General features: G+C 44.2%; 1 protein-coding gene across 3 annotated transcripts in view; it reads right to left on the bottom strand.

The window, feature by feature from the left end:
- Positions 1–24,494, bottom strand: part of NR1H4 (nuclear receptor subfamily 1 group H member 4) — a 68,914-nt gene that overhangs the window by 8,439 nt on the left and 35,981 nt on the right. For all 3 annotated transcript variants that reach the window (XM_050935638.1, XM_050935639.1, XM_050935640.1), the window contains exons 7-8: positions 18,150–18,296; positions 626–739 (exon numbers count right to left, since the gene is read on the bottom strand). In XM_050935638.1, the coding sequence (XP_050791595.1) occupies positions 626–739; positions 18,150–18,296 (261 nt within the window). The remainder of the gene's footprint in view (positions 1–625; positions 740–18,149; positions 18,297–24,494) is intronic.

The following is a 24,494-nucleotide window of genomic DNA, read 5'->3' as shown; positions in this document are numbered from 1 at the left end:
AAGGTGTTTGGAGGAGACCATGGGGAAGTAGCCCACAGAGTTGTAGCTGTCATGCAGCTGGTACAGGAGGCACTATAGACAGTTGCGATCCACAGGGCCCTGGGCTGGAACCCGGAGTGGAGGGTGGGCCTGGGTTCCCCCCAAACCTCCCAACTCCTGATCAGACACAGGAGGAGCTGACCCAGACTGTGGGTTCCACAAGAGGGGAAGATCACTGAGGTGAACAAATCCACCAATAAGGGCAGGACCCACTAAGGTAGAGGAGGAACTTTGTCACAGTATTCACCCACTAAAGCTTATGCTTCAATACATCTGTTAGTCTATAAGGTGCCACAGGATTCTTTGTTGCTTTTTACAGATCCAGACTAACACAGCTACGCCTCTGATACATGATGTGGCAGTTTCCTTTCAAAGGTCTGATGTTCCACTGAAATCACAATGGAACGTTAGGACATATTTGCTACTGTATATCATCAACACTTGGGAGTCTTCCATATAAAAGAAAAGCCCTTTCTGATAAGCAACAATATCTTAATTTTTATTCAGCTGCTATAGGCAAGTCATTTTTATGATTTCCTGTATGTAAAAATTATTGTCAAATATTTAATTTAGAAATAGAAATTACCTGGAGTTAGGATAACTATTGCTGTAAGTAGAGCATACTCTTCTTCTGTCATCTTCAGTTCTCCAACGCTGTTATAAAAACCAAACATGGGAGTTATGTAATCATCAGCGATACCTGTTTAAAAAAAAGTGATATAATCAAAGACTTTTAAAAAACATACTAAAAATAAATAGTTTTATCTGTGGCCCTCTTGGCCTAAGCAGTTAGCCAAATATCTGGGCCTTTGCCAGGTTGTTTCCATTAAAGGGGAAATTGGTGACAGTCAGTATTTCTTTAGTGAAATCCTGTTGACTGCCAAAGAATGTACACAAAGTCCTGTTTCTGTGAACACAGTAGGAACAAACAGTAGGAGGCAGTTTCTTTGCTCATGGTTTCCAAGCCTGCCATTCCAGCGAATCCTGTGCCCCCAAAAGCTCTGTCTCTCTCTCTTAGGGCCACATTCATTATTGCATCTGTCTGTCTGCTGGCTTTCTGGTTGCTTTCTGCATCCAATACACACAGCTTGCCAAGTAATCCCTTAGCCCCTGCATTTGCAATCAGTCCCAGAAAAACTTCTCAGGGTATGTCTACATGGCAGTTAAACCCCCACAGCTGGCCTGTGTCAGATGACTTGTACTCTCAGGGCTCGGGCTAAGGGGCTATTTAATTATAGTGTAAACACTGAGGCTAGCATCCTGGCTTTAGGACCCCACAATGAGGTAGGGTCTCAGAACCCAGGTTTCAGCGCAAGTTTGAACATCTACACCAGGGGTCAGCAACGTATGGCAGGTGTGCCAAAGGCGGCATGCGAGATGATTTTGAGTGGCACTCACACTGCCCAGGTCCCAGCCATCAGTCCTGGGGGCTCTGCTGCTGGCCTGGGGTCCTACCACCAGCCCCCTGCCATCCGGGGTCCTGTCTGCCGGCCCCCACTCAGCCTGCTGCTGGCCCCAGGTTCCAGCCACCAGTCCTGGGTGCTCTGCTGCCATCCTGGGGTCCTGGCCACCAGCCCGGGGCTCTGCAGCAGCCCCCAGCTGTGGCCCACTGGCTCCAGCCTGGGGCAGTGAGAGGTGCAGACAGGGGCAAGAGGGGGTGCAGCTCAGCACCCCCACCTTAAAAATTGTTCCACTGCCACTGTACTGGGATATTTTTAAGTCCTGATTTCCTGCCTGCATCACTATCATGTCATGTGGAACAGCACATTGCATTTGATGTTGTGCATGCCATCTGTTGCAATTTTTTTCCCCACTGTGAGTTGAGGGGTACATTTGACAAAATGTCAGCTCCTAAGAAAGCAAAGTTAGATGTCCGTTCATTTCACTTCACCGGAACATTTGGTGGCTAAGTCGTGGCAAGGTTTTGGTGCGCTTTGTAAACTGTTTTGATGCAATCAAGGTCTTTTTGTTGGAAAAAGGACAAAACTACCCCAAACTGGATGACGACAAATGGCTGTGTAAGCTCATGTTTCTAACTGACATCACCACTCATCTAAATGAAAACAACCCTGTCTCCAGGCTGCAGGGCAAACAGTTCTGGATCTTTATGAAGCCTGGAAGGCATTTGTTGTAAAACAAGCAGTTTTTTCTTGGTATATTCGAACTTTGACTTTCTGCTACTTCCAACACATAAAAGAGCTATCGACACGTTGCACTGTCAGTGTCAATGAGATTGGAATGTACATGCAAGAACTGAAATCAGAATTTTCTGACAGATTTCAAGATTTGCAGCGATTTGGCCCAATGCTTTCTTTTCTAATTAAACCTGAAAAGTTCAACAAAAATGACTTGAATTTGTCTGTATTTAAGTGGATGAAGATTTCAAAATGCAGCTCATTCAGTTAAAAAGCTCAGAATTGTGAGCATCAAAGTTTGGAGATCTGCAGAGTGCACTTAAAGCTACTGAGAGAGATCACTGGGGCCTCTATTCTGACCTGCTGGATGTCCCTGCCAGTGAAATTTAACTGTTTTAAGAAAATTGCGTTTGCAATGTTTTCAGCATTTGGATTCAGCATTTGGATTCACATACTGTGTAAACAGGTATTTCCACACATGAAATCTGTCCTCTGTCCCTCTCGGGGCCGGTTAACTACTGATCACTCAGAAGTGTGCAGTTTATACTATCCAAATATGTGCCAAACATTGGAAAACTCAGTAAGGAAAAGCAAGGGCAAGGATCACACTAAACTGATAAGATCTGCAGTTTAATTTAATTTTAAATGAAGCTTCTTAAACATTTTAAAAACCTTATTTACTTTACATACAACGATAGTTTAGTTATATATTATATAGAGAGACCATCTAAAAATGGTAAAATGTATTACTGGCACGCGAAACCTTAAATTACAGTGAATTAATGAAGACTTGGCACACCACTTCTGAAAAGTTGCTGACCCTGATATAGATTGCCATTTTATACCCCACAGCCTAAAACTGTGAGGCTGTCAGCTGACACGGGCCAGTTGTGGGTGTTCTATTGCAGTGTAGACATACTCTAAGATCATCCTTGGGGTCAGAGCCAAGGGCATTATCCTGTGTGACACTTGCATCTGTAAGGTATTTGGACCAAGGAACAATGGCACTTTCTGGCTCTCTGATAATTATTTGGGACGAACCAAACAGGAGCATCCTAGACAGTCAGTCGGGAAAGAAGTGTATGTAGCTGCTACTAGCTTCCCAAACCCCTTAGAACCTGTGACTGGGCCAAGCTCAGCTGATCCATTAATCTAAGAGACTGGTGTTCTCCCAGAAAAAATGGAATCCCAGGCTCAATTCCTGCCCTTTCTTATAGAGCAAGTATGATATGTTTATATATGACTCTTGGGTCTAGAGACCATGGACTTGATTCTTATTTATGCTCAGGCCCCTTTATAGCACTCTGACCTTAAATTACATTCACACCCACTTTGTCTCCTTTACACTGTGCCTTAGTGTACTTGAGAATCAGGCCCAATGAATTCATGCCTTTTTCATAGGGGAGCAGGGTGCACTATAACTTTCATATTCCAATAGGGCTGTTGCAAGATTGCTTAATACAGCTGCCTGATGTTGTCTGATGGTGGGCTTCTGGGGTGTGTTTAGAATTTCAAATCAGTGGTTCTGCAGCAGCAATGCCAGGGCAGTTAACCATAGGTTTGAAGGAAGGGATCCTACTCTATTTCCATAAGTGAAAACTTTGTGACTTGTTATTTAATTATCCCAACCACTGGGAGGAAACACATTTCTGAGTTTTGAGCTAATCTTGGCTAAAAGTTAAGGGTTTGTGTGGAAACCACTGTGGTTTTGCATGATTTACACAAAAAGGAAGCTGAACTTTGTAGTTTTAGTCACATTTTGCTTTGAGGTTTGGAGATTGTTCAAACCTGAAAACTCAAAGTGAAACTCAGTGGATGCAGATCCACAGGAAGCAAAATAGAAAAACTGAGAGGTCACTTGACTAAACTATGATTAGTCACTTTCTGCTCCTATAGGAATAAACATTTCTACTATTTGGAATAAATTAGCAACAAAGAACACACTTTTTGGAGAGTAAATCTAACCCATGGTGCACACTGTAATTAAACATATAACATTAACCACTTGTGTTAATTTCAGGTTACAAACTGCAATACTGAAGCTCTTATCACAAGTTTTCACATAGGCCCTTTTGAGAAGGGTCAGAGTCAATTAAGCAGAAATGTATGATGAGCGTCTGCTTGTCATATGTGAGTTAATTGCGCTCTTGGGGCTTCAAAAACAATGAACTACAGCCAGAACCTCTAATTTTCCACTGTAATTTTTCTCATAATTATCAGAGTTAGCTATTTAAAATGTTGAACAGCTGTTCTTGCTAAGCTTTCAGGTCCATCTATTCCTTTAGAAAGAGAGTGCTTTTAAAAAGTACCACTGTGATTAAATATGACAAAATTAAATGCCAAAGCTCATATGAAAACTGTAAAATGTAAAATCTGTACAATTTAGCAGTGGAGTTTGATAGAAAGAACTCCCCATTGGAAGCGAATGGCTCAGAAATGGCTGCATGAAGGTCCGGGAGCAAACAAAACATGTCCAGATTTGTAATTGCCATTGGATTACCATCATCTTCTTGATTGAAAGCATGGAAAATAGGAAAAGGAAGGGAAAATCCTAGCAAGACTGCCTCCTTCCCACTCCTGACTCATTCCTCTCCCCCAGTTTCCATTGGTGCCACCTCTCCTGATTATCTCATGACATTTGGTACTTTAGCCCCTCCAGTCAAGTGATTATATGAGAATCCCAGCTTTTGTTTTTTCAGAAAGTTTCTAACCCTTATGGTTGTGGAGAAAAGCTTGAAAACATGACCAGAGGGTATCCCAATATCTCAAAAGCTAGAAGGCAAACAAAAGGAGCCCCAAATGTATTTTATTCTAAAATCTCATGATTTTTCAGCCAGTCATGTTGGGGTGCTGACTTGAGCTTTGAATGGTTGGCGTTGGTAGTGATGAGTTTCTGCGCTGTTCTCTTCAGCCTCTCTGATACACAGTGTACCCAAAGCAAAGTAAAAATGACAACAATCAGAGGTCCCAATTCTGGAGAAGGGTGTAGTCACTCTGCACCATGCCAGCAGTGGAATCTGGATCTAAAGCAGGCAGAGGTGGCCATGGAAAGATCATCCCATGAAGAGATTCTCCAGTGGCTCCTACAAAGGGGGAAATGGCTGGGGTTTCCCTGCACCTTCTCTGATGCATGGCTGCCTTATATGTCCTTATCTGCCCATTGACAGTTTGGACATGACTTAGAGCAGCTGGAGACAGGGCCGGCTCCAGGCACCAGCTTATCAAGCAGGTGCTTGGGGCGGCAACTCCGGAGGGGGCGGCACTTTCAAGTATTCGGCGGCAATTCGGTGGAGGGTCCCTCACTCCCGTTCGGAGCGAAGGACCTCCCGCTGAATTGCTGAAGATCGCGATCGTGCCTTTTTTTTTTTCTTCCCCTGCTTGGGGCGGCAGAACCCATGGAGCCGGCCCTGGCTGGAGACCAGTCATAGATGTAATGACCCAGATCTGTGAGCCCAAAAGCCACCTTTGCCCACTCCTTTCTTCTTCTCTGGGGCTGTGCTGTGCACTCCTGGGCCCATCTCTCCATTGCCCACCACGTTGTATACTCATTTATAACAGTGCAAAGTGGGTGCAGAACACCACCATTCTGATATGGTAGCATTTTACACTCCTCTCATTCTGGGGGAGATGTCTGCATGGTTTATTCACCTCCCTGAGCAACATAAATTATGCCAACATAAGCTGTAGTGTAGACCTAGCCTAGAGTTTCATTTGTATGTCAAAATTAGATTGATTTAACTACCACACCCCTGAGTGGCATTGTTAAACTGACCCAATTCCATATGTAGACAGTGCTAAGTCAATGGAAGAATCTGTCAGAGAGGTGGATTACCTATGCTGGTAGGAGAATCTCTCTCATTGGTGTAGGTAATGTCTATGCTGTATCGCTGTGGCGTTTTAAGTGTAGACAAGTCGTATATGCCTGTACAGTGCCTAGCACAATGAGGCCCTGACCTCAGCACCACTGTGATACAAATAATAAGTAAAAGAATAGTAAGCAGGAAAGGGAGGAAAGAATGAAGAGGAGTGTTATAGTATTACAGAGTTTGCTTATGCTGATAACAAAAAGAATATAAATTTGAAATGTTTCAATAGTCAAATGAAGCAAGAGATTATTGTTAGCTAAAAGGTGTAAAATGATAAGCCTCAGTGGAAGAGGCTTTTCTGGTTTTGTTCTATTCACTTTTCTACAGACCTCGGTCTGCACTATTTCATCATGCACTAACTGCTGTTTCATCACAAGAGGGAGCTGTTTTCTTACATGACTGAAAATATTTCAGTTTGGGCTTAATAAACCCCATCAAGAAAAAAAAAAACAGAGAGAAATATTTAAAATGCCTGATTTTTTTTAATTGCTATTATGAAATATGTAGAGGTGGCCTCATCTCCCTTCAGGTGCTTAGGGTTCAGATTAAAGGTGGCTTTTGGATAGTAACTAGGGGGAGTTATGGGATCCTCTCAAATGTCACTGCTGCAGTTTGCAGTTTAGAAGTGAAGCCAAGACATACTGTGTTTGTAGTTTTATTCTAAGTTTGTAATTTGATTTTTAAAAGTCTTTCTGGCCTCACTGAGAACAGACAAAATAAGCTGGCTTTTACTTTTGTTTATAAAAAAATCTGTACAATGAGCTGTAGAAGAAATCTGTATTCTATATTGTCCTGTGGGCACATCTTCCTGATTAATATTCACCAGTCACCCTTTCTTCCCTCTTTCAAAAACCTTCTGCTAGACCCATTTGTTCTGTGATGCATGCCAGCTACAAAGAACATGCTCCACTCTGTTTGCCATTTTGTAATGTCTGTATCATACAGACCTGGGCCTGTAAGGTTGATCTATGGAGTCATTCCATTGGCTTCAGTATATGAGTAAAGTGTCCTAAACAAATAAGAGTCTCTACCTTGAAGAGCTTTACAGTCTGACTTCTCTAGAAGTTGCATCAAGTCATTAATGGGAGATATTCATGAAATCTTTTCATGAAAGCTCTTCAAAGCAGAGACTCTTATTCGCCCAGCCCACTTTACCTATTGTACAACTTCATTAATATCCACGGTTTCATATACATGATTTTTATCTTGCTTTTTAAGAGTTTAGTCCTGCAATTCTTAGACTAGCGAAACACTCCTTGAAGGCAATGTGAATGATGTCTGCATAGGGTCTGCAGCTTCAGGCCCTTAGCAGTTAGTTGGTTAAAATAACCAGAGAAAATGAGTATTCCTTTCCCTCATAGCCAGTCAGTATTTATCACTGTTGTTGAAGCTACATTTTATGTATGTGTTTATTTTCATTTGCCTTTCTTCAATAATAAAAATGAAACAGACCCCTACCTGAGGGTAAGATTTAGAGAAGTGTTTATGACATCTAGATTTAAAAAAAAAAAAAACTTCTACCAGGGAGAATGTTTTGTGCTAATTAACAATGACTAAGACCATGTTGTTAATTTGGATGAAGAGATCTTTCATCTGGATAAGTGTGAAGGTGCCAGTGGATATTAATCCTAGCAGTAAACGAACTGTTGTTTTATGGAAAACAAAATGTATTAATTACTCACAAAATTACAACTTATCTTTCACAGAATCTTGTCTGTCAAATTTGTTTTCCAGACTCAGAAACTTTCATTGGAAACATTGACTTTTGTTTTATTTGAATGTTAACAGTGATATGCATCACAAGACCCTATAATCATTGGGGCACATACACCCAGGATCTCTGCTGGCTGTGAGCAGTGTAGACCCTGGCAGGGCATAGTCGACTTTATAGAGAGTTTGCAGCACCAGAAAGTGGACACATGACCTGTCCTCCAACAAGTGACTGTTAGGGAGAGGCATTAGCTGAGAAGAAGTCCTGACCAATGAAGGAAGTGGTGCATCTCCTCCACATTCATCAGTGTGGCTCAAATGGAACCACAACTGCAGACCAAAGACGCTACCCAGCCAATGCTTAACATGGTTTGGAAAAGTGAGGGTATTATCACACCCACATCTGCCCATCCCATGCTCAGCAATTAGTTCTGGCTCCCACCCCCAAATCAATCCTGTCCCTCAGTCTGCCACTCATCAATTCTCTCCCCCCAGCCCCATCTCTGTTCCTACTGCAGCTTGTGGGGGATTTCACCCCGCAGACCTGAGGGGGCTGCAGTAGAGTTCTCTTTCCCACTTCCCACACTGGGTGTTGCAGGGAGGGAATTGGGTGGCAGAGGAAGCAGCCTATTGCTCACAGGAGTGAGATGGTAGCAGAGCTGGCATGGGCTGCTGGGCATCACTTCAGCATCCCCCCTTCCACCTCCCTGCTGAGGCCACAGGTGCTCATGGGAGACGTGCGCAGTCCTATCCTGGATGTGGGCAGTGTGGTGGCATGGCATGGCCATCCTATCCTGGGGAGTAGGGGGTGGCAAGCCCAGGGAAGGTATCTCACTGGTGGCCAGCCTGGGGCAAGGATTGGGGCCAGGCCCACTCTGCATGGTCAGCTCCAACCCAGGCTGCCGCTGCTGTTTCCTGTCCAGCCAGTGAGCAGAAGAAGCAGCACTGTCAACATGCAGATTAGGAGCCCCAGCCCAGGCTGCCCCCCAGCAACCCCCTGCACCCCCCCTCAGTCCTGGAGAGGCAACTGGAAAGGAGCTAGGACAAGTCTGGGGAGGGGAAAACCATGGTTGGGGGGAAGCAACTCTCACCTCTGTGAAATAGAAAATGATGCTCCTGTCCTACCCGCCTATGAGAATGGTGTCAGGTTGCTGAGGGGAGGGAAACAGAGCTCTGCCTCCCTCCTGCAGCAGCCCTGATTGGCTACTCTTCACCAGGAGGTGAGAAAGTGGGCAAAGCACCCAATCAGAGGGGCTTCCCCGGGCAGCAATTAAAATATACATCCCTCCCCAACCCAGCTTGCTTCCTAGAAATGTTATGTGCCAAGTCTGCGACTTGTTTCACAACCCGTTCCACTTTCAGTACTACCCCAGCAGAAACCCCTGAGGGAAGGTGGCGGTGGAAACACCATACAGACTTCTTTGGGGGAATTACCTGCAGGTAGGGAAGAAGACCTGGCTGGCAAGGAGGTATAATTTATACCTCCTTTAGATAGTTTTGGTGACTCTGGTCTATTTATATAAACATACAGTAGTAGTCAGCTTGGGAAACGTGTTTATATAGATGGAAATTTATATATATGTGGTCTATCTCAGTGTGCAAATTTAGTAGAAAAGTCCCTGCATATTGCAATGAGAATGCTGTATTCCCTTGCCTCTATAGATACGAATTAAACACTTACACCTATTTATCTAGCTATAATGCAGGAATATGGAATTGGCTACTTCATGTGGCAGATGGCTCTGAAATATTCATGAACAGAATTTTCCCATGCTGTATATACCCATGGCTGTGTGTATTACAATGCAGTGAAATGTTATGGAAGATGTTAACTCATCCTGTTTTAAAGAGGTTGTGTTTATTTGCTTCTTTTTATCTTCTTTTTTCAGGAATTCCATTTTGAACGTGTTTTAAAAATTGAGTCACTGTGGCCAACAGCACCATCCTGTCCGTCACTCGGGCCTATAACCTGGGCATTATCTTCTTCTTAGAACTATTTCTCGGTCCTCATATCCCAGTCATATCTAAGTCTTATGAAAAACATCTCTCAGATACAGCTTTTCTTAGCCCTCCACACAGCTAATGCTCTCATCCTGGCTCTCATCTCGTATCTCAATTACTGCAACACCCTTTACTCTGACCTTGACAAAGACAATCTTGCCCTACAGATATCTATTTAGAATACTGCTGCAAAGATCATTTTCCTAGCCCATCACTCTGATCATGTCACTCCTTCTGGGGATCCCACCACGGGCTTCTCCTTCTCATCAAACATAAGCTACCTGGGTTCACTTTCAAGGACCTATCCTTTCCTATCCTCTCACATTCACTAGCAAAGAATCAACTCTCATCTCCGATTGGCCCAAGATACCAGCCTCCATTGACCACTTAGTACAAAGGTGTTTGTTTGAAAATGTAACTTCTCTCACACTGTCCCTCATACGTGGGAGCAGCTCCCCATAAACATGTACAAAGCTAAGTCATTAGTGCTCTTCAAATCCCTCCTTAAAACTCTCCTTTATTATGATACCTACAAAAGTCTTGACAACACGTGGGCTGCTTGTATGTTGAGACTACTTGCCTGTCATGCTGATCAATAATGCCACATTGTTTCCTTGCTGGAGCACCCATGGGGAAAAAATTGGTGGGTGCTCTGCACCCTGCAGCAGCTCCCCGCCCCAGCTCGCCTCCGCCTCCTCTGCTGAGCACGCCGCTGCATCCTGTTTCTTCCCACCCCCACAGCGCTTGATGCCGCGAAACAGCTGATTTGTGCGGCAAGCCTGGGAGGGAGGAGGAGGGCGAACGTGGCGCGCTTGGGTGAGGAGGCAGGGTGGGGATTTGGGAAGGGATATAATAGGAACAGGGAGGGGTAGAGATGTGGTGGGGACTTTGGGGCAGGGGTGGAGTCAGGGTGGGGCCAGGAGCTCCCAACAGCACCGAAAAAAGTTGGCGCCTGTGTTTGGGGGCAGGGACTGTCTTCTTGTTCTGTGTCTGTACACCACCTGGCACAATGGAGTCCTGGTCCCAGGCTAGGACTCCTAGATGCCACAGTAATACAAGTAATTAATTAATAATAATTTATTATTATTATATTTATTATTTATAAAGCTGGAAATACTGGGAGTGATTATTTGTCCATTATTCCTGAGCCAAATTTTGCCTTTGAGTGCACTTGAGAGATTCTCACTGAAATCAGTGGGAACCATGTGTTCACATGCAAGGACAGAACATAGCCTCTTACCAATGTTTTAGAATAAGGTGGTTACTTCCCCTTTCCGCCTATATCTCATTGTTGATGGGTTTCAGGTGATAAAGGGCAATAGGCAATACTGTATTTCACACTGACAAGTATTCTTCTACTCACTGAAAAATTAGAGCCAGAGCCTACCACACTTACTGATGCGAAGTAGCATTTTATTCATTAATGCTGATATTGAAAGGCTTATTTGTGGAATAATGTGCTCGAGTAAAAGTGTCAGAATCTGAGCCTTAAATGACTGCCAGAAAAGCAGATGTCATCATAGTTAGAGTGTATAAATGCTCATTGAGAAAATATTTTGCACTTCATAAATGTTTTAATAATATTGCACTATCAATAAGTGGAATCTGCAAATCACCTTTAAAATTACAGAAGTAAACTAGGCATATTACTGAGATGTCAGCCTTTCACAGAAATAACCAGTTAATTGCAATGTGGTATGCATTCTGAAGCATCAATTAACATTAAAAAAAAGGCACAAGCTTTCCTTAATGTTAAATAGGTTTCATTGGTACCATGTAGGAGAGGAATTCAGTTTCACCAACATTTAAAGAAAGAACTTTTATACTGTATTATGTAAAAGACCCTGAGGGCATGAACAAGGCAGTTGGTGAGATGTGTTGCTACTTAGCCCAGTATATTAGTCACACTAATAAATAAAAACATACTGCATCAGCCTAAGAATCAAATGAAAGCTGCTAATACTGAAAGGTCATCGCCACCAAATCTCTATGGTTTCTTTATCAGAAAAATTTAATTCAATTCAACTGTAGAGGGGGAAAAGCATAAATATTAATAGATAAAAGCCATTTCTAAGAGAACATCATGACAGATGACAAAACATTGGACAGCTTGCGACTTTTAGACAGTTTTTTCCCCATTTTCATGGGTACATATATCAAAGCTTGACAATAGGACCTAGCTGACACTTAGACACTCGCCTACATCTAAAAATTATCTTATATGGATTGAAGTTCCGACTAAGGACTAACTTCAACAATATACTACTACTTTTTAAGAGGGTCAGTCTTTGGTGCCTTTCTAGAAGCTCCAAGCATTCCTGATACATTACCGCTTCCCTCTACTCTCATCCTTACCCTTTTATATAATATGCTTACCTGCTTTGAATTTTGCTTAGCTATATTTGTGTTTCCTCAGTGGTTCTCTTTTCTGTTTGTGTGTTTTTTTTTCTTTTCATTCAGCTTTGTCTTACATGTTTGTTTGTTGCTTGTTTTGCATTATTCTCCCCTCTGCATTATATTTTTTTACTGCTCTTGGATTTTGCCTTCTTACCTAAGTTAGTTTTAATTTCTTTGCCTGAATTATTTGTTTAGCATTTTTGTAACAAGAAATAATGGCAGTGGGTAGCTGCAACTTTTAGTAGAATATATTCATGGGGGATAAGGCCAGAAGTGACCAGTAGATCATCTAATCTGACCTCTTGTGTATCACAGGCTATTAAATTTCACCCAGATATCCCTGTATTGAGCCCAATAACTTGTATATATAAATGAATTGCATTAGTAATACATATGCTTACGTATACACCTTAACTAAAATTTTCAAAGATAAGTGAAAATTGCTTTAATTTTGAGATGTCCAATTTAAGACAATTTAAAGAAATTTGATTTTCAGAAGATAGGTACTCAGTGCTTTATGAAAACTAGGCCCTTTTTGGGTGTAACAAGTTGGACACCCTAAAACTGAGTCACCCCAAATCACTAGTCACTTTTGAAAATTTAGGCCCCAGATAATAATCCAGCTGTGAAGTTTGACCCTGTGACTAGTTACTAACGTGAGATTTCATTTCTTGTGTGTGCTAGACTATTTTTCAATATAGAATTATTTATCTTTAATTATTGATTCATTTTAAACAAACTACCCAAATAATATAAAATGTGAACACTATAAAATGCTGTGTTGTGGTGAGTTTTCAGACCAATATTTTTTTTTTTGACTGTAAAGTTTGTGGTTCCCAGTAGACTAACAAACTGTTAGGCATGCTACAGCAGTTCATGTATCTATACCGGGGTGCGCAAACTTTTTGGGCTGAGGGCCACATCGGGTGGGGAAATTGTACGCAGGGTTGGGGCAGGGGATTGGGGTGCAGGAAGGAGTGCAGGATGTGGGAGGGAGTGCAGTGTGCAGGAAGGGGCTCAGGGCAAGGGATTGGGGCAGAGGAAGGGTGCGGAGTGTATGAGGGGGCTCAGGAAAGTGGGTTGGGGTGCAGACTGCAGGAAGGGGCTCAGCAGGGGGTTGGGGTGCAGGAGAGGTGTGGGGTGTATGAGGGGGACCAGGGCAGGGAGTAGGGGTGTGGGGTGTATGAGGGAGCTCAGGGCAGGGGTGTAGGAGGGATGCGGGGTGTATGAGGAGGCTCAGGGCAGGGGTGCAGGAGGGGTGCAAGGTGCAGGCGGGGGGTTAGGGCAGGGAGCTGGGGGGCAGGGTGCAGGAGGGGATCAGGCTCCAGCCCGGTGCCACTTACCTAAGGTGGCTCCAGGGTGGCAGCGGTGTGCACTAGGGCCATGGCAGGCTTCCTGCATGTCTGCCCTGTCCCCAGCCCCGCGCTGCTCCAGGAAGCACTGCGGCCCCTGGAGGCGGTGGAGGGCTTCGCATGTGGTGCCCTTGCCACACCTCCAGGTACCTTCCCCAAAGCTCCCATTGGCTGTGGTTCCCAGCCAATGGGAGCTGTGGGGGGCGGTGCCTGAAGGCAAGGGCAATGCATGGAGCCCTCTGCCCCCACACCCGGGGGCTGCAGGGAAGTGGTGCTGGTCGCTTCTGAGAGTGGCGCAGGGCCCGTGGCGCCACAGGGGGCAATCCCACGGGCCGGATCCAAAGCCCTGAGGGGCCAGATCCGGCCCGGCCTGCGGACCGTAGTTTACTCACCTCTGGTCTATACCTTAGTCTTCAAAACACCAAAAAGAGTCTAATTTTTCTATCCCTTTACATACTATTATGTTAATTTTGTTGGGGTCTGGGCTACATATTCCATTAAATTCCTACTATATTTTAAGATTCTAGAAGCATTATGTAGTAAGTCAGTGGCAGATGGCATATGAAAGAAACATTTGTTGAGCTAAACAGAGTGTATTTGTGAGACAGACAAAAGTATCATTTTCCATTTCATAATAACTGTCCCTCTCTAAAGTGGAGAAAATTTACAGCCAAACATTGCAGATTTGCAGCTTTCTAACTAACTGGTATAAGTTCAACAAAATATGGAGGAAGTAAACTTAGATATTCTTTGCATATTTGCATATTGAATTGTATGTTCAAGCCCAATTTTTACAACATTTTTGATGAGAGAATTGTACTGAGGATGCTTTTTTTCCCCCTTTACCTTATCTGAAGCTATATACATTGCAAATATCCAAGGGCCTGATACTGATACCCCCTACTCGTGCAGAGTAGTACCTCAGTCCATGAGTAATCTAATTATTTTCAAAATCACTGGGACTACTCCTGGAGCAAGGACCTATTCAATATGAGTAAGAGTATCAGAATTAGCTGCAAATGATTACTGTTTAGCTTTATTTTGGTTAGAGTGAAAGCCCAGTCCTGCAAAAACACACTTTTAACCCAATCACTGGGCAGGCAATCTGGGGGCGGGAAGACTATATATAATGAAACCAGGAGGGGAATGGAAGGTTATTTTGCCCTGCACTATGGAGGTCGTGGGTCCTCAAGAAATTTAGTATTTGGGATATTTTAGAAGTTTTAATAGCAAAAAAGGAGATAAGCTTGCACCCTCTGGTTTGTATTGTAAGCCTATTTTTAATGGTAGTTTGAATGACTACCACCCTGTGGTTTTGGAAATGTGGGAAAGCACCGAAAGATAAATATATAATGCAAAGACAAATACTGACATAAAAAGAATTAGGGGAAAGTAAGTAGCAAAGGCCTGGCCTGACATAATTACTTAATACCTGAAGGGAGACCTCATTTTTTAGAAAATAAGATTAGAGGAGGATATTAATGTTGATTGCTAATAAATACATGGACATGTTTAAGAATATTCATTGTGTAATAAAGGTTTTTTTCTACTGGTAAAAGGTCCCATTAACCCACAGAAGGCCATTGCTCCCAGAGTGGGAGGAGAGAGCCCCAAATTATGTGGAAAACACAGTAGGATTTGACTTCCAATTTTCAAATGATGCCTTTTTACCTCTAACCACTTCTTTTACTTTGTTGTTTAGCCCTGGTGTCACTTTTTGGTCCTCTTCTTATGTTTTTTTAATTTGGGGTATACTTTTAATTTGAGCCTGTATTGTGGTGTTTCTGTGCAGCTTGCAGGCATTTCAGATTTGTGACTGTACTTAATAATTTCCACTAGCTTCCTAATATTTTTGTTGTTTCCCTTTCTGAAGATAAATGCTACTGCAGTGGGCTTCTTTGGTATTTTCCTCCCTCCACTCCCGCAAGAATGTTAAATTTAATTATGTTCTGGTCACTGTTACTGAGAATTTCATGTATATTCACCTCTTGGATCAAATCCTGTGCTCCACTTAGGACTGAATCAGGAATTGCTTCTCCCCTTGTGCATTCCAGGATGAGCTGTTCCAAGAAGCAGTCACTTATGGTGTCTAGAAATTTTATTTCTCCCTCCCATCCCGAGGTGACATGTACCCAGGCAATATGAGGATAGTTGAAATCTCCCATTATTACTGAGTTTTCTATGTTTATAGCCTCTCTAATCTCCTGGAGCATTTCACAATCACTGTCACCATCCTGGTCAGGTGGTCGATAGTATATTCCTACTGCTATATTCTTATTATTCAAGCATGGAATGTCTATCCATAGAGATTCTATGGTACAGTTTGATTCATTTAAGATTTTTACTATATTTGACTCTGTTTCCTTTATAGTGCCACATTCTCACCTGCATGACCTACTCTTTGATTCCTATGTATTTTGTACCCTGGAATTATCATCTCCTATTGATTATCATCATTCCACCAAGTTTCTGTGATGCCTATTATATCAATAGACTCATTTATGACCAAGCATTCAAGTTCCCCCAATTTTAGTATTTAGACTTCTAGCATTTGTATACAAGCACTTATAAAATTTGTCACTTTTTAGTTGTCTACCATTATATGATGGAATTGAATGGGATTCTTTTTCATCTGTTTCTTTTCAGCTCCTATCTGTAGTTTTTTAACTTCTATTCTCTCCTCTTTACTAACATACAGAGAATCTCTGTTAATAGATCCTCCCCTAAGAGATGATTCCATTCGCACCATGTTCTCTTCCACATCTGTCAGCTTTTCACAGCTCTTAATTTAAAAAAACACTCTACAAACTTTTAAATTTTACATAACAGCAATCTGGTTCCATTTTGGGTAAGTGGCACCCATCCTTCCTGTATAAGTTCGTCCTTTCCCAAAAGGTTCCCCAGTTCCTAATACATCTAAACCCCTCCTCCCTACACCATTGTCTCATTGACGCATTGAGGCCCTGCAGTTCTGCCTGTCTAACTGGCTCTGCTCATGGAACTGGAAGCATTTCAGAGAACACCGCCCTGGAGGTCCTGAACTTCAATCTCTTACCTAGCAGCCTAAATTTGGCCTCCAGGACCTCTCACCTATCTTTCCCTATGTCACTGGTACATGTACCACGACCACCGGTTCCTCCCCAGCACTGCACATAAGCCTGTCTAGATGTCTCAAGAGATCTGCAACCTTTGCACCTGGCAGGCCAGTCACCATGTGGTTCTCCTGGTCTTCACAAACACAGCTATCTATATTTCTAATGATTGAATCCCCCATTACTATTACCTGTCTCTTTCTAATAACTTGGGTCCCCTCAGTGCAAGAGTATTCCATGAAATCATCTGGAAGGAGGATCTCAACTATGGGATCATTTCCCTCCACTCCACTTTGATGTTCTTCTTAAGATTTTCATCCTTCTCAACAGCACAGAGGCTGTCGGACTGAGGGTGGGACCGTTCTACTGTGTCCTGGAAAGTCTCATCTGTGTACCTCTCTGTCTCCCTTAGTTCCTCCAGTTCAGCCACTATGGTCTCCAAAGCCTGTACACAGTTTCTGAGGGCCACAAGTTCCTTGCACTGAATGCACACACATGCCACCTGCCCACAAGGCAGGTAATCATACATTCTGCATTCAATGCAATAAACTGGATAGGCTCCACTCTGCTGCTGGATTTCTGCCTGCCTTCTCTCTACTCGTGTAGCTTTTGTTGTTGTTATTTTGGGTGGGGGTGTTTACTGGCCTAAATTTAGAGACTTTTAATAATATGTATCTGGCTCTCAGGCTCCCTCTCTAAACTCCCTCACAAAACGCTCCTGTTAGCTACTCCTGTTCACCAGCTCAGTGGTTCTCAATCATTATACCCCTGAGGGTACACAGAGGTCTTCCAGGCAGTACATTAACTTCTCTAGTATTTGCCTAGTTTTACAACAGGCTACATAAAAAGCTTTAGCAAAGTCAATACAAACTAAAATTTCATACAGACAATGACTTATTTATACAGTTCTATATGCTATACACTGAAATGTAAGTACAGTGAGCTGACAATACAGAACTTTTCCAAGTCTACAACAACTCCTAACCTGTGTTCAGTCCCTATTCAGCTGTTGTTGAGCTGTTGTTCTCAATTGTTGAGAACTGTGTTCAGACACTGTAAAACTCCATCATGCAAACCAAACCTTTGAGAGCCCTTATGATGTGGAATGTGTACTGAAAATACATTACAATCGTTGTTTGGTGCTTTTTATTCTTCGTGATTCTTCTTACCAATCGACCCAGAGAAGCAGGATTCTTTCCCTCTGAATCATACGCAATAATAACCTATAATTCTTTTGTTACATTAATGACATTTACAAGCATATAAACTGACACTTTATTTGAATAACACCATAGAATGGCATTTTATTGTCACAGTTCCTTTATACTCACCCTTGAAGAGATACATTAGTTTCTTTGATACAGCTTAATTCATACTGTTTACAGTGAAATTATGATTAAACATTTACCTCATGACCTTTGCACTCAAGGCTGACTGAGAAGAAGAGCATTCAGATAAACTATTTCATTACCAATTACAAGCATTCTGTACTAACATTTCAAAGGCAAACGCTGACCCATGAAAGCAAGTCTTTTTTCCACTAAATTAAGCACCTACCGCTTTTGCGAATTCTTTCTTCTAAGAGGTCAGCGTGTCCCCTAGGAAGTTTCCTATTAAAGATCTCAGCCGAACGAAGGAACATGGCTTCTACTGCTGAACCCTTCAGCAAAGCAATCTGATCTTCATGATCAAGGGTTTGAAAGCCTGGAAGGATATCAGAAATAAGAACATCAGTACTTTAGGTCCTATAGTTCTTAACCAAAAGGTGCCATTTATTTTATTTAGCATTTGCATATTTGCCAAGTCAAGCAATGGCATTCTTAGTGGCCAAGAGCCCACAGCTGAATTTGGTTAGCAGGCATGCCATGCATGAGTATAAGAGCTAATTGTGCCCTTATCAGGGCTGCTAAGTATTGTGTACATTTAAGCCTGGATTCAGCAAGGCACTTAAATACATGCTTAGCTTCAATTTATTTCAATTAGATATAAGCAGATGCTTAATTGCTTTGCTGAATTGTGACCTTTAAATGTAATGCTACATGTGGAATATAAAGGCAAAGCATAGCCATCTGTGGGCATTTCTCTAATCCTACAAACCTCTTCTGTATTTTCTGTCATGTTCTCATTAGTGTTCTGTGTATAACTCTGCTCATATTCTGCTACTCAAATGAATACAGCACAACTAATTTCTGGTTTCCACTAACTTAAGGGGCAGAAGCTCTAAGGTTGTCTTGACAATGAATTGTGGGTTATAGGAAAAGGTTACATAATGGATATTACAAAGATTGTATATCAGTAACTATGTTTAAATAAACCAGATATCCTGAGTAGTAGTTCTGGATGTCTTTATTCTTGCAAACTGAAGTTCTATTGAATAAGTTAATCTATTCATCAAGTAGATTACTAGAGAAATGATTACACATTCACTTACTACAGTAATAAAAGTTTATTTTGCTGCAGGAATATATAGATTTAATCAAGGTGTAAAGGATGGATTTCATATGAGTTTGCTTTAATCCAGCCTGAAATGATGACATCAACCTCTTAGGCCATGTCTACATGTACATTGCTACAGCTGCACCACTGCAGTGTGTGTGGTGAAGACACTCTATGCCGACAGGAGAGAGCTCTCCTGTCAGCATAAAGAAACCACCCCTGCGAGCAGCATAAGTTATGTCAGTGGGAGAAGCTCACTCGCCAACACAGAGCTGTGCACTCTAACACTTATGTCTGTGTAACTATGTGGCTCAGGGGGTGGAATATTCACCCCCTGAGTGACATATGTTTTCCTGACATAGGCAGTAGTGTAGACATAGCCTTAGACTTTTATAGCTAAGACCTGATGAACTGCAGGAGCGTGATGGAAATAGGTATAATAGTTTCAGAGAGAGAAATCGTTCATTATTAGAGAACGTGTTTTAAAAAGCACAACAGGACAGCAACCATGCTAATGTGACTTGAGAACAAATTTTCACATCATATGGCTCAAATCCTCCTGCATCCATGACCAGTGGCAGATTAACAAATTTGTCCCCCCCCAGGCCCTTAAAAAATTGCCCCCCACCACTCCAGCTCACCTCTGCTCCCCTGCGGCAAGCTTGGAGGGAGGGAGGGGGGAGATGTGGAGTGCTCAGGGGATAGCAGGGGTGGAGCGATGATGAGCTGGGGCAGGGAGCGGTTCCCTGCTCCCCCACCCCCGACAAAGAGTTACTCCCTGCACCTGCCAACCCCAGGTCACGTCCGCTATCCCTCGAGCACGCCACTACTTGCTTCTCTCTCCTTCCCTCCCTCCCTCTCAGTGCTTTCACGTGGCAAGCCTAGGAGGGAGTGGGGAGAAGGGGAGTTGCAGCGCACTCAGGAGATGGCAGCGGTGGAGCAGAGGTGAGCTGGGCGGTGAGCGCTTTCCGGCCCCTCCCAGGTTACTCCCCTCACCCACGGGCCCCAGCTTACCTCTGCTCTGCCTCCTCCGAGTGCTGCTACTCACTTCTCCCTCCCTCCCTCCCAGCACTTTCGCGCGGCAAGCCTGGGAGGAAGGTGGAAAGAGAGAAGCACGGCATGCCTAGAAGAGGAGGCAGGCCGGGGATTTGGGGAAGGGGTGGAGTTGGGGAGGGAGTGTGAGCAAATTTGCCACCCCTGCAAATTTGCCACCCTAGGCCTAGGCCTTGTTGGCCTAGGCGATAACAAGCTGCTGTCCATGACGCCTTGTTTGGGTTTCCTCCCACCTGGAACAGATCTAGGATTTCGTAGGCTCTTTTCCTCCATAAGGATATGTCTACACTGCAGTTAAAAACCCACAGCTGGAGCTCAGGCTCTAGGACGCCAGCCATGCCCAAATGTCTATACTGCAATAAAGCAGTCCCACAAACCCAAGTCCCACAGGCCTGGGTCAGCTGGCATGGGCCAGCCGTGGGTGTCTAGTTGCAGTGTAGACATACCCTGAGAGGATTTTACATATGACAATACAGTAGAATCTCAGAGTTACAGACACTGTAACTATATTATCCTCTAGGTGCTTACAAACTGATTTTTTTAATAATTTGTTCCAGTATCTTTCCAGGTATCAAAGTTTATATTTATCCTAGGATAAATTTCATCAGGCCCATCCATAAATAGGCATAAAAAATTCCATTGCCCACCTCCGCAGAATTGTTCACATGTCCTTAATATATTTTCTAGGACATTTTATTTAAAAATAAAAGTGTATTTCAGTCATTGTCTCACTTAATTAAGCCCCAAAGAAGGCAGATATGGCTGAAACACTGGTTACAGACACTGTAGCAGGCTGGTCACCCACTCCTCCCCTGAGGGTTTTAAAGACAGCCCTGGGAGAGGGCTGTGGCAGGAGAAAAACTACTAGGCTGATTGGGAGGCAGCCTCAGCTGGCCCTATAAAGGTTTGAGCCGGGAGCTCAAGCAGACAGTCTCTCTCTGCGTTCACAGAGAGAAGGGCCTGGCTGCAGGGAGCTTAACCAGGTAACTGGAGTGGAGCAGTGCTAGGGAAAGGCCAAGGGAGCCGGGGAGCTCCATCCTAGGAAAGCCACAGGATGCAGGCCTGGTAAGGCCTATTAGGTACTGGGTTGCAGGGGCAGCCCACGGGTAGCCAGAGGCAGCAGATCCAAACTCCTTTGCCTGTGACGAGTGGCTTATACTGCAGTCTTCCCCAGTGAACAGGGGCTAGATGGAGACTGGGCGGTAGCCAAGACTGAGGCAAAGTGGGGATAGTGGGTGGGGGTTCTCCTGGGAGGGGGAGACCCAGACTGTGGAGGTACTGCCAGGGAGCAGCACCAAGTTAAAAGGGCACTGGGGTCCTGGGAGGGACACAGAGGCCAACGACAGGTGAGACGCCTGGCCTGCAGAGTGCACACCGGAGCGCTAGAGAGCTAATTCCCATGGACGACCAGCAGGAGGCGCTGCCAGGTGAGTCTGCACTTGATTACAGACACCTTGGGAAAAGAGGTTGTTTGTAATTCTGAAATGGTCCATAACTCTGAACAAGATGTTACGGACTTCAGCCATGGGGGAGTTCGGGCTGCAGGTGAGAGGGAGGCTCAAGACTTCTGCCCCCTGGGAACACTGCAGCTCAGGGCCTTAGATCTGGGGGGAGTGTTGGGGCTTGGTGCTTCACTCATGGCTTCTGCCCTGCAAGGGGCACTGGGGATCAGTGTTTCAGCCTCACAGCTCTACTGCCACTGTGTTTCAGTGCTGGGTCTGAAACCAGTGCTCCCCTCATAGCTAAAGCCCCAAACTCTGGCTACTCCTGCAGGACTGAAGCTGGGAATGGATCCATAGGGCTCAAGCCCCAGCACCCCGCACGCGGCAGAAGCCAGGAGCAGAGTCACAGGGCTGAAGCCCCAAACCCCAGTCTTTCCCAAGTCTAAAGCTCTGAGCCCCAGTGTTCCTGAGGATCAAAAGCCCCCAGCTCTTCCCCTGCCCAGACTCCAGACCCCCCCACACACCCTGCAGCTGCAGCCCCAACCCTCCCATATCTGAAGCCGTGAGCCCCAGGGCTAACGCCCTGAGGCAACACAGTATTTGCTGTTTTTTGGTGGTGGGATTTTTTTTTTGGGTGTCTCCACTGCTGCCTGATTGATGACGTCTTGTTTCACAGGGTGTCTGGTTGTCTGGTAAGTCCATAACTCTGATGTTCATATCTTTCAGGTTCTGCTGTATAGGGATATGTGCAAAGGGGCTAGTAATCAAAAATCATGCCTCCTTTTCACGATTTTTAAGCTTTTGTTATTTTGGATAAAGACTTCTCCCTATATTTTGGATAGGGATTTATCCTTTCTGTAGGCCTGGGCTCTTCCCCTATTGAAGTAAATTGCCAAACTTCCATAAACTTCAGTGAGTGCAGAATGGGGCCTCTACATAAGAGAGTGAGACTGAAGGTTATGTAAAGCCCAGTTCATGCTGACTGCCACTACAAATCAGTACAGTGAGCCTGTACCAAGTCTGTGAAGCAGCACACAAACAAGGAAAGATAATACGGAGAATGAAAGAAAATAGTTAAAGTCACAGATTTAAAGTCACAACAGGTAAACTGTGCTAAATCTCTACTACTTTAAATTTTCAAATAGCAGTTTTATTTGATCCTAGAAGCCCCTCTCCCTTTTTCCCTCAGTAGACATTGATTAACAGAACTCAGAAAAGAGCTTGATTTTTTTCTGCAGTTCCATCTCAAAGTTATTTTAATCTAACAAGACTCTAAGCCCAATATTTTCAAGAGAATCCACTAATTTCAGGAGCCCAGGAATTCAGGGGAAGTCTTTTGCCTGATTTTCTCAGGTGCTAAGGATCCATCCACCTCCTCTAGTTGAAATCAATGGGAGCTGCAGGTACTCAGCAGCTGTAAAAATCAGGCTCAAGTCGAGTGCCCAAAATGAGGAAGCCAAAATTAGTGGAGACTTTTGAAGATTTGGGCCTTACTTTGTTCTTGATTTGAGACCAACAGACCATCTGTATTACAGAAATCTTGTGAGGTTTTTCCCTCATTTCCTTTTTCCAACTGCCAGGCCGGCATCCTTCCAAGTCTCCCTCCCTCAGCCCCTCTCTCTCACTCACACATGTATGTGTATGTAATCTTGTTCTGGATCAGGTAAAATTGCCTTCAACTTGATTAGCATATAACAAATTAAATTCCTGCTTTAGTGTTAATAAAGAATTGGTAGCATTATCATCTTTCAGTGCTGAACTGAACCCATTCAAAACTCATTCACTTTATTTTTTTCATTTATTTCCTGTGAACCTGTGCCCATTAGTTTGCAAAAGAAAATACAATTGGAATTGTAATACTGTAGAGGCTTTAAAATAATCCCATGACAGAGGGAGGAAAGGGGCAATGCTCGGCAAAATGAAATTTTAACACATTTGTATATAAAAATATATTTGCATGTATGAAGGTGAGAGGCAATATTGTCTAGTGCAGTAGTTCTCAACCAGGGGTCCACAGTCCCCAGGGGGGTTGCGAGCTGATTTCAGTGGGTCCATGAGCCCCAGTGCCCCACGACAGAAACCCCAGGCCCTTGAGCAGAGTTGCTCCCCTATAAACTGCAGTGCCTTAACCAGAGCGGGGCAGGCCCACAGACAGTTCCACACACATACCCTCACCTCCTCCTCCCCCAATCTCTCCTGGCCCCAACCTCTGGCCAGGTGGGAGGCAGGAAGCCGGAACTGGGCAGTGCAGGGCAGCTGCTGCTCTGGCTGATACCATGGAGTGGGCAGCTGTGGTGCTTCCCCGTCTCCTCCTCATGCTGCTGGTGCCCAGTGCTGCAGCTGTTCCTCAACTCCCAGCCTCCTTTGACTGCTTGGCAAAACTCTTGGGGAGCAGCGACTGCTCCTGGCACACAGCCCCTAGCTACCCGTTCCCTGCACCCTGAGCTACCCCACCCCCTGCACACAATCCCTAGCCAACCCCTGCCTGCACCCTGAGTGGTTTTCAACATTTTTGAGCTGAGCCCCCACTTTGAGTTATAATTTTTGGTTGCCCTCCCCATCAACCTGGCCTGCTGAGGTGAGTCAGGGGGTGGAGGTGGCTCTCCTGCCCAGGGCCCTGCCATGTGGAGCTAGCCCAAACTCTGTTCCCCCAAATATAGAAGTCAAACTATGCCTATGATTAAGCCTCCCCACCTAGCCCGGAGCCCTCTCATTTCCTCTCCCCCCTGATCCCCGCCAGTGGGCCCTGGAGTTTTTATAGCATTTTTTGGGGAGGGGGGACTCAGAAAGAAAGGTTGAGAATCCCTGGTCTAGTGGATGGGGCACTGGACTTAGGACTCAAGAAACCTCTGTGTAGGGATTAATGACCGGTGGATCTAACTGCTCTACCTCCACACTTCTTAACTCCAAGCCACGCTGCACAGAAAGGTGGGGGGAGCCTCACACAGAGATGGGTTCCATGGCACATGAA

The sequence above is a fragment of the Gopherus flavomarginatus genome, chromosome 1 (genome assembly GCF_025201925.1).
Source record: "Gopherus flavomarginatus isolate rGopFla2 chromosome 1, rGopFla2.mat.asm, whole genome shotgun sequence".
NCBI lineage: Eukaryota > Metazoa > Chordata > Testudines > Testudinidae > Gopherus > Gopherus flavomarginatus.
This window is presented reverse-complemented; position numbering and strand designations above follow the sequence as displayed.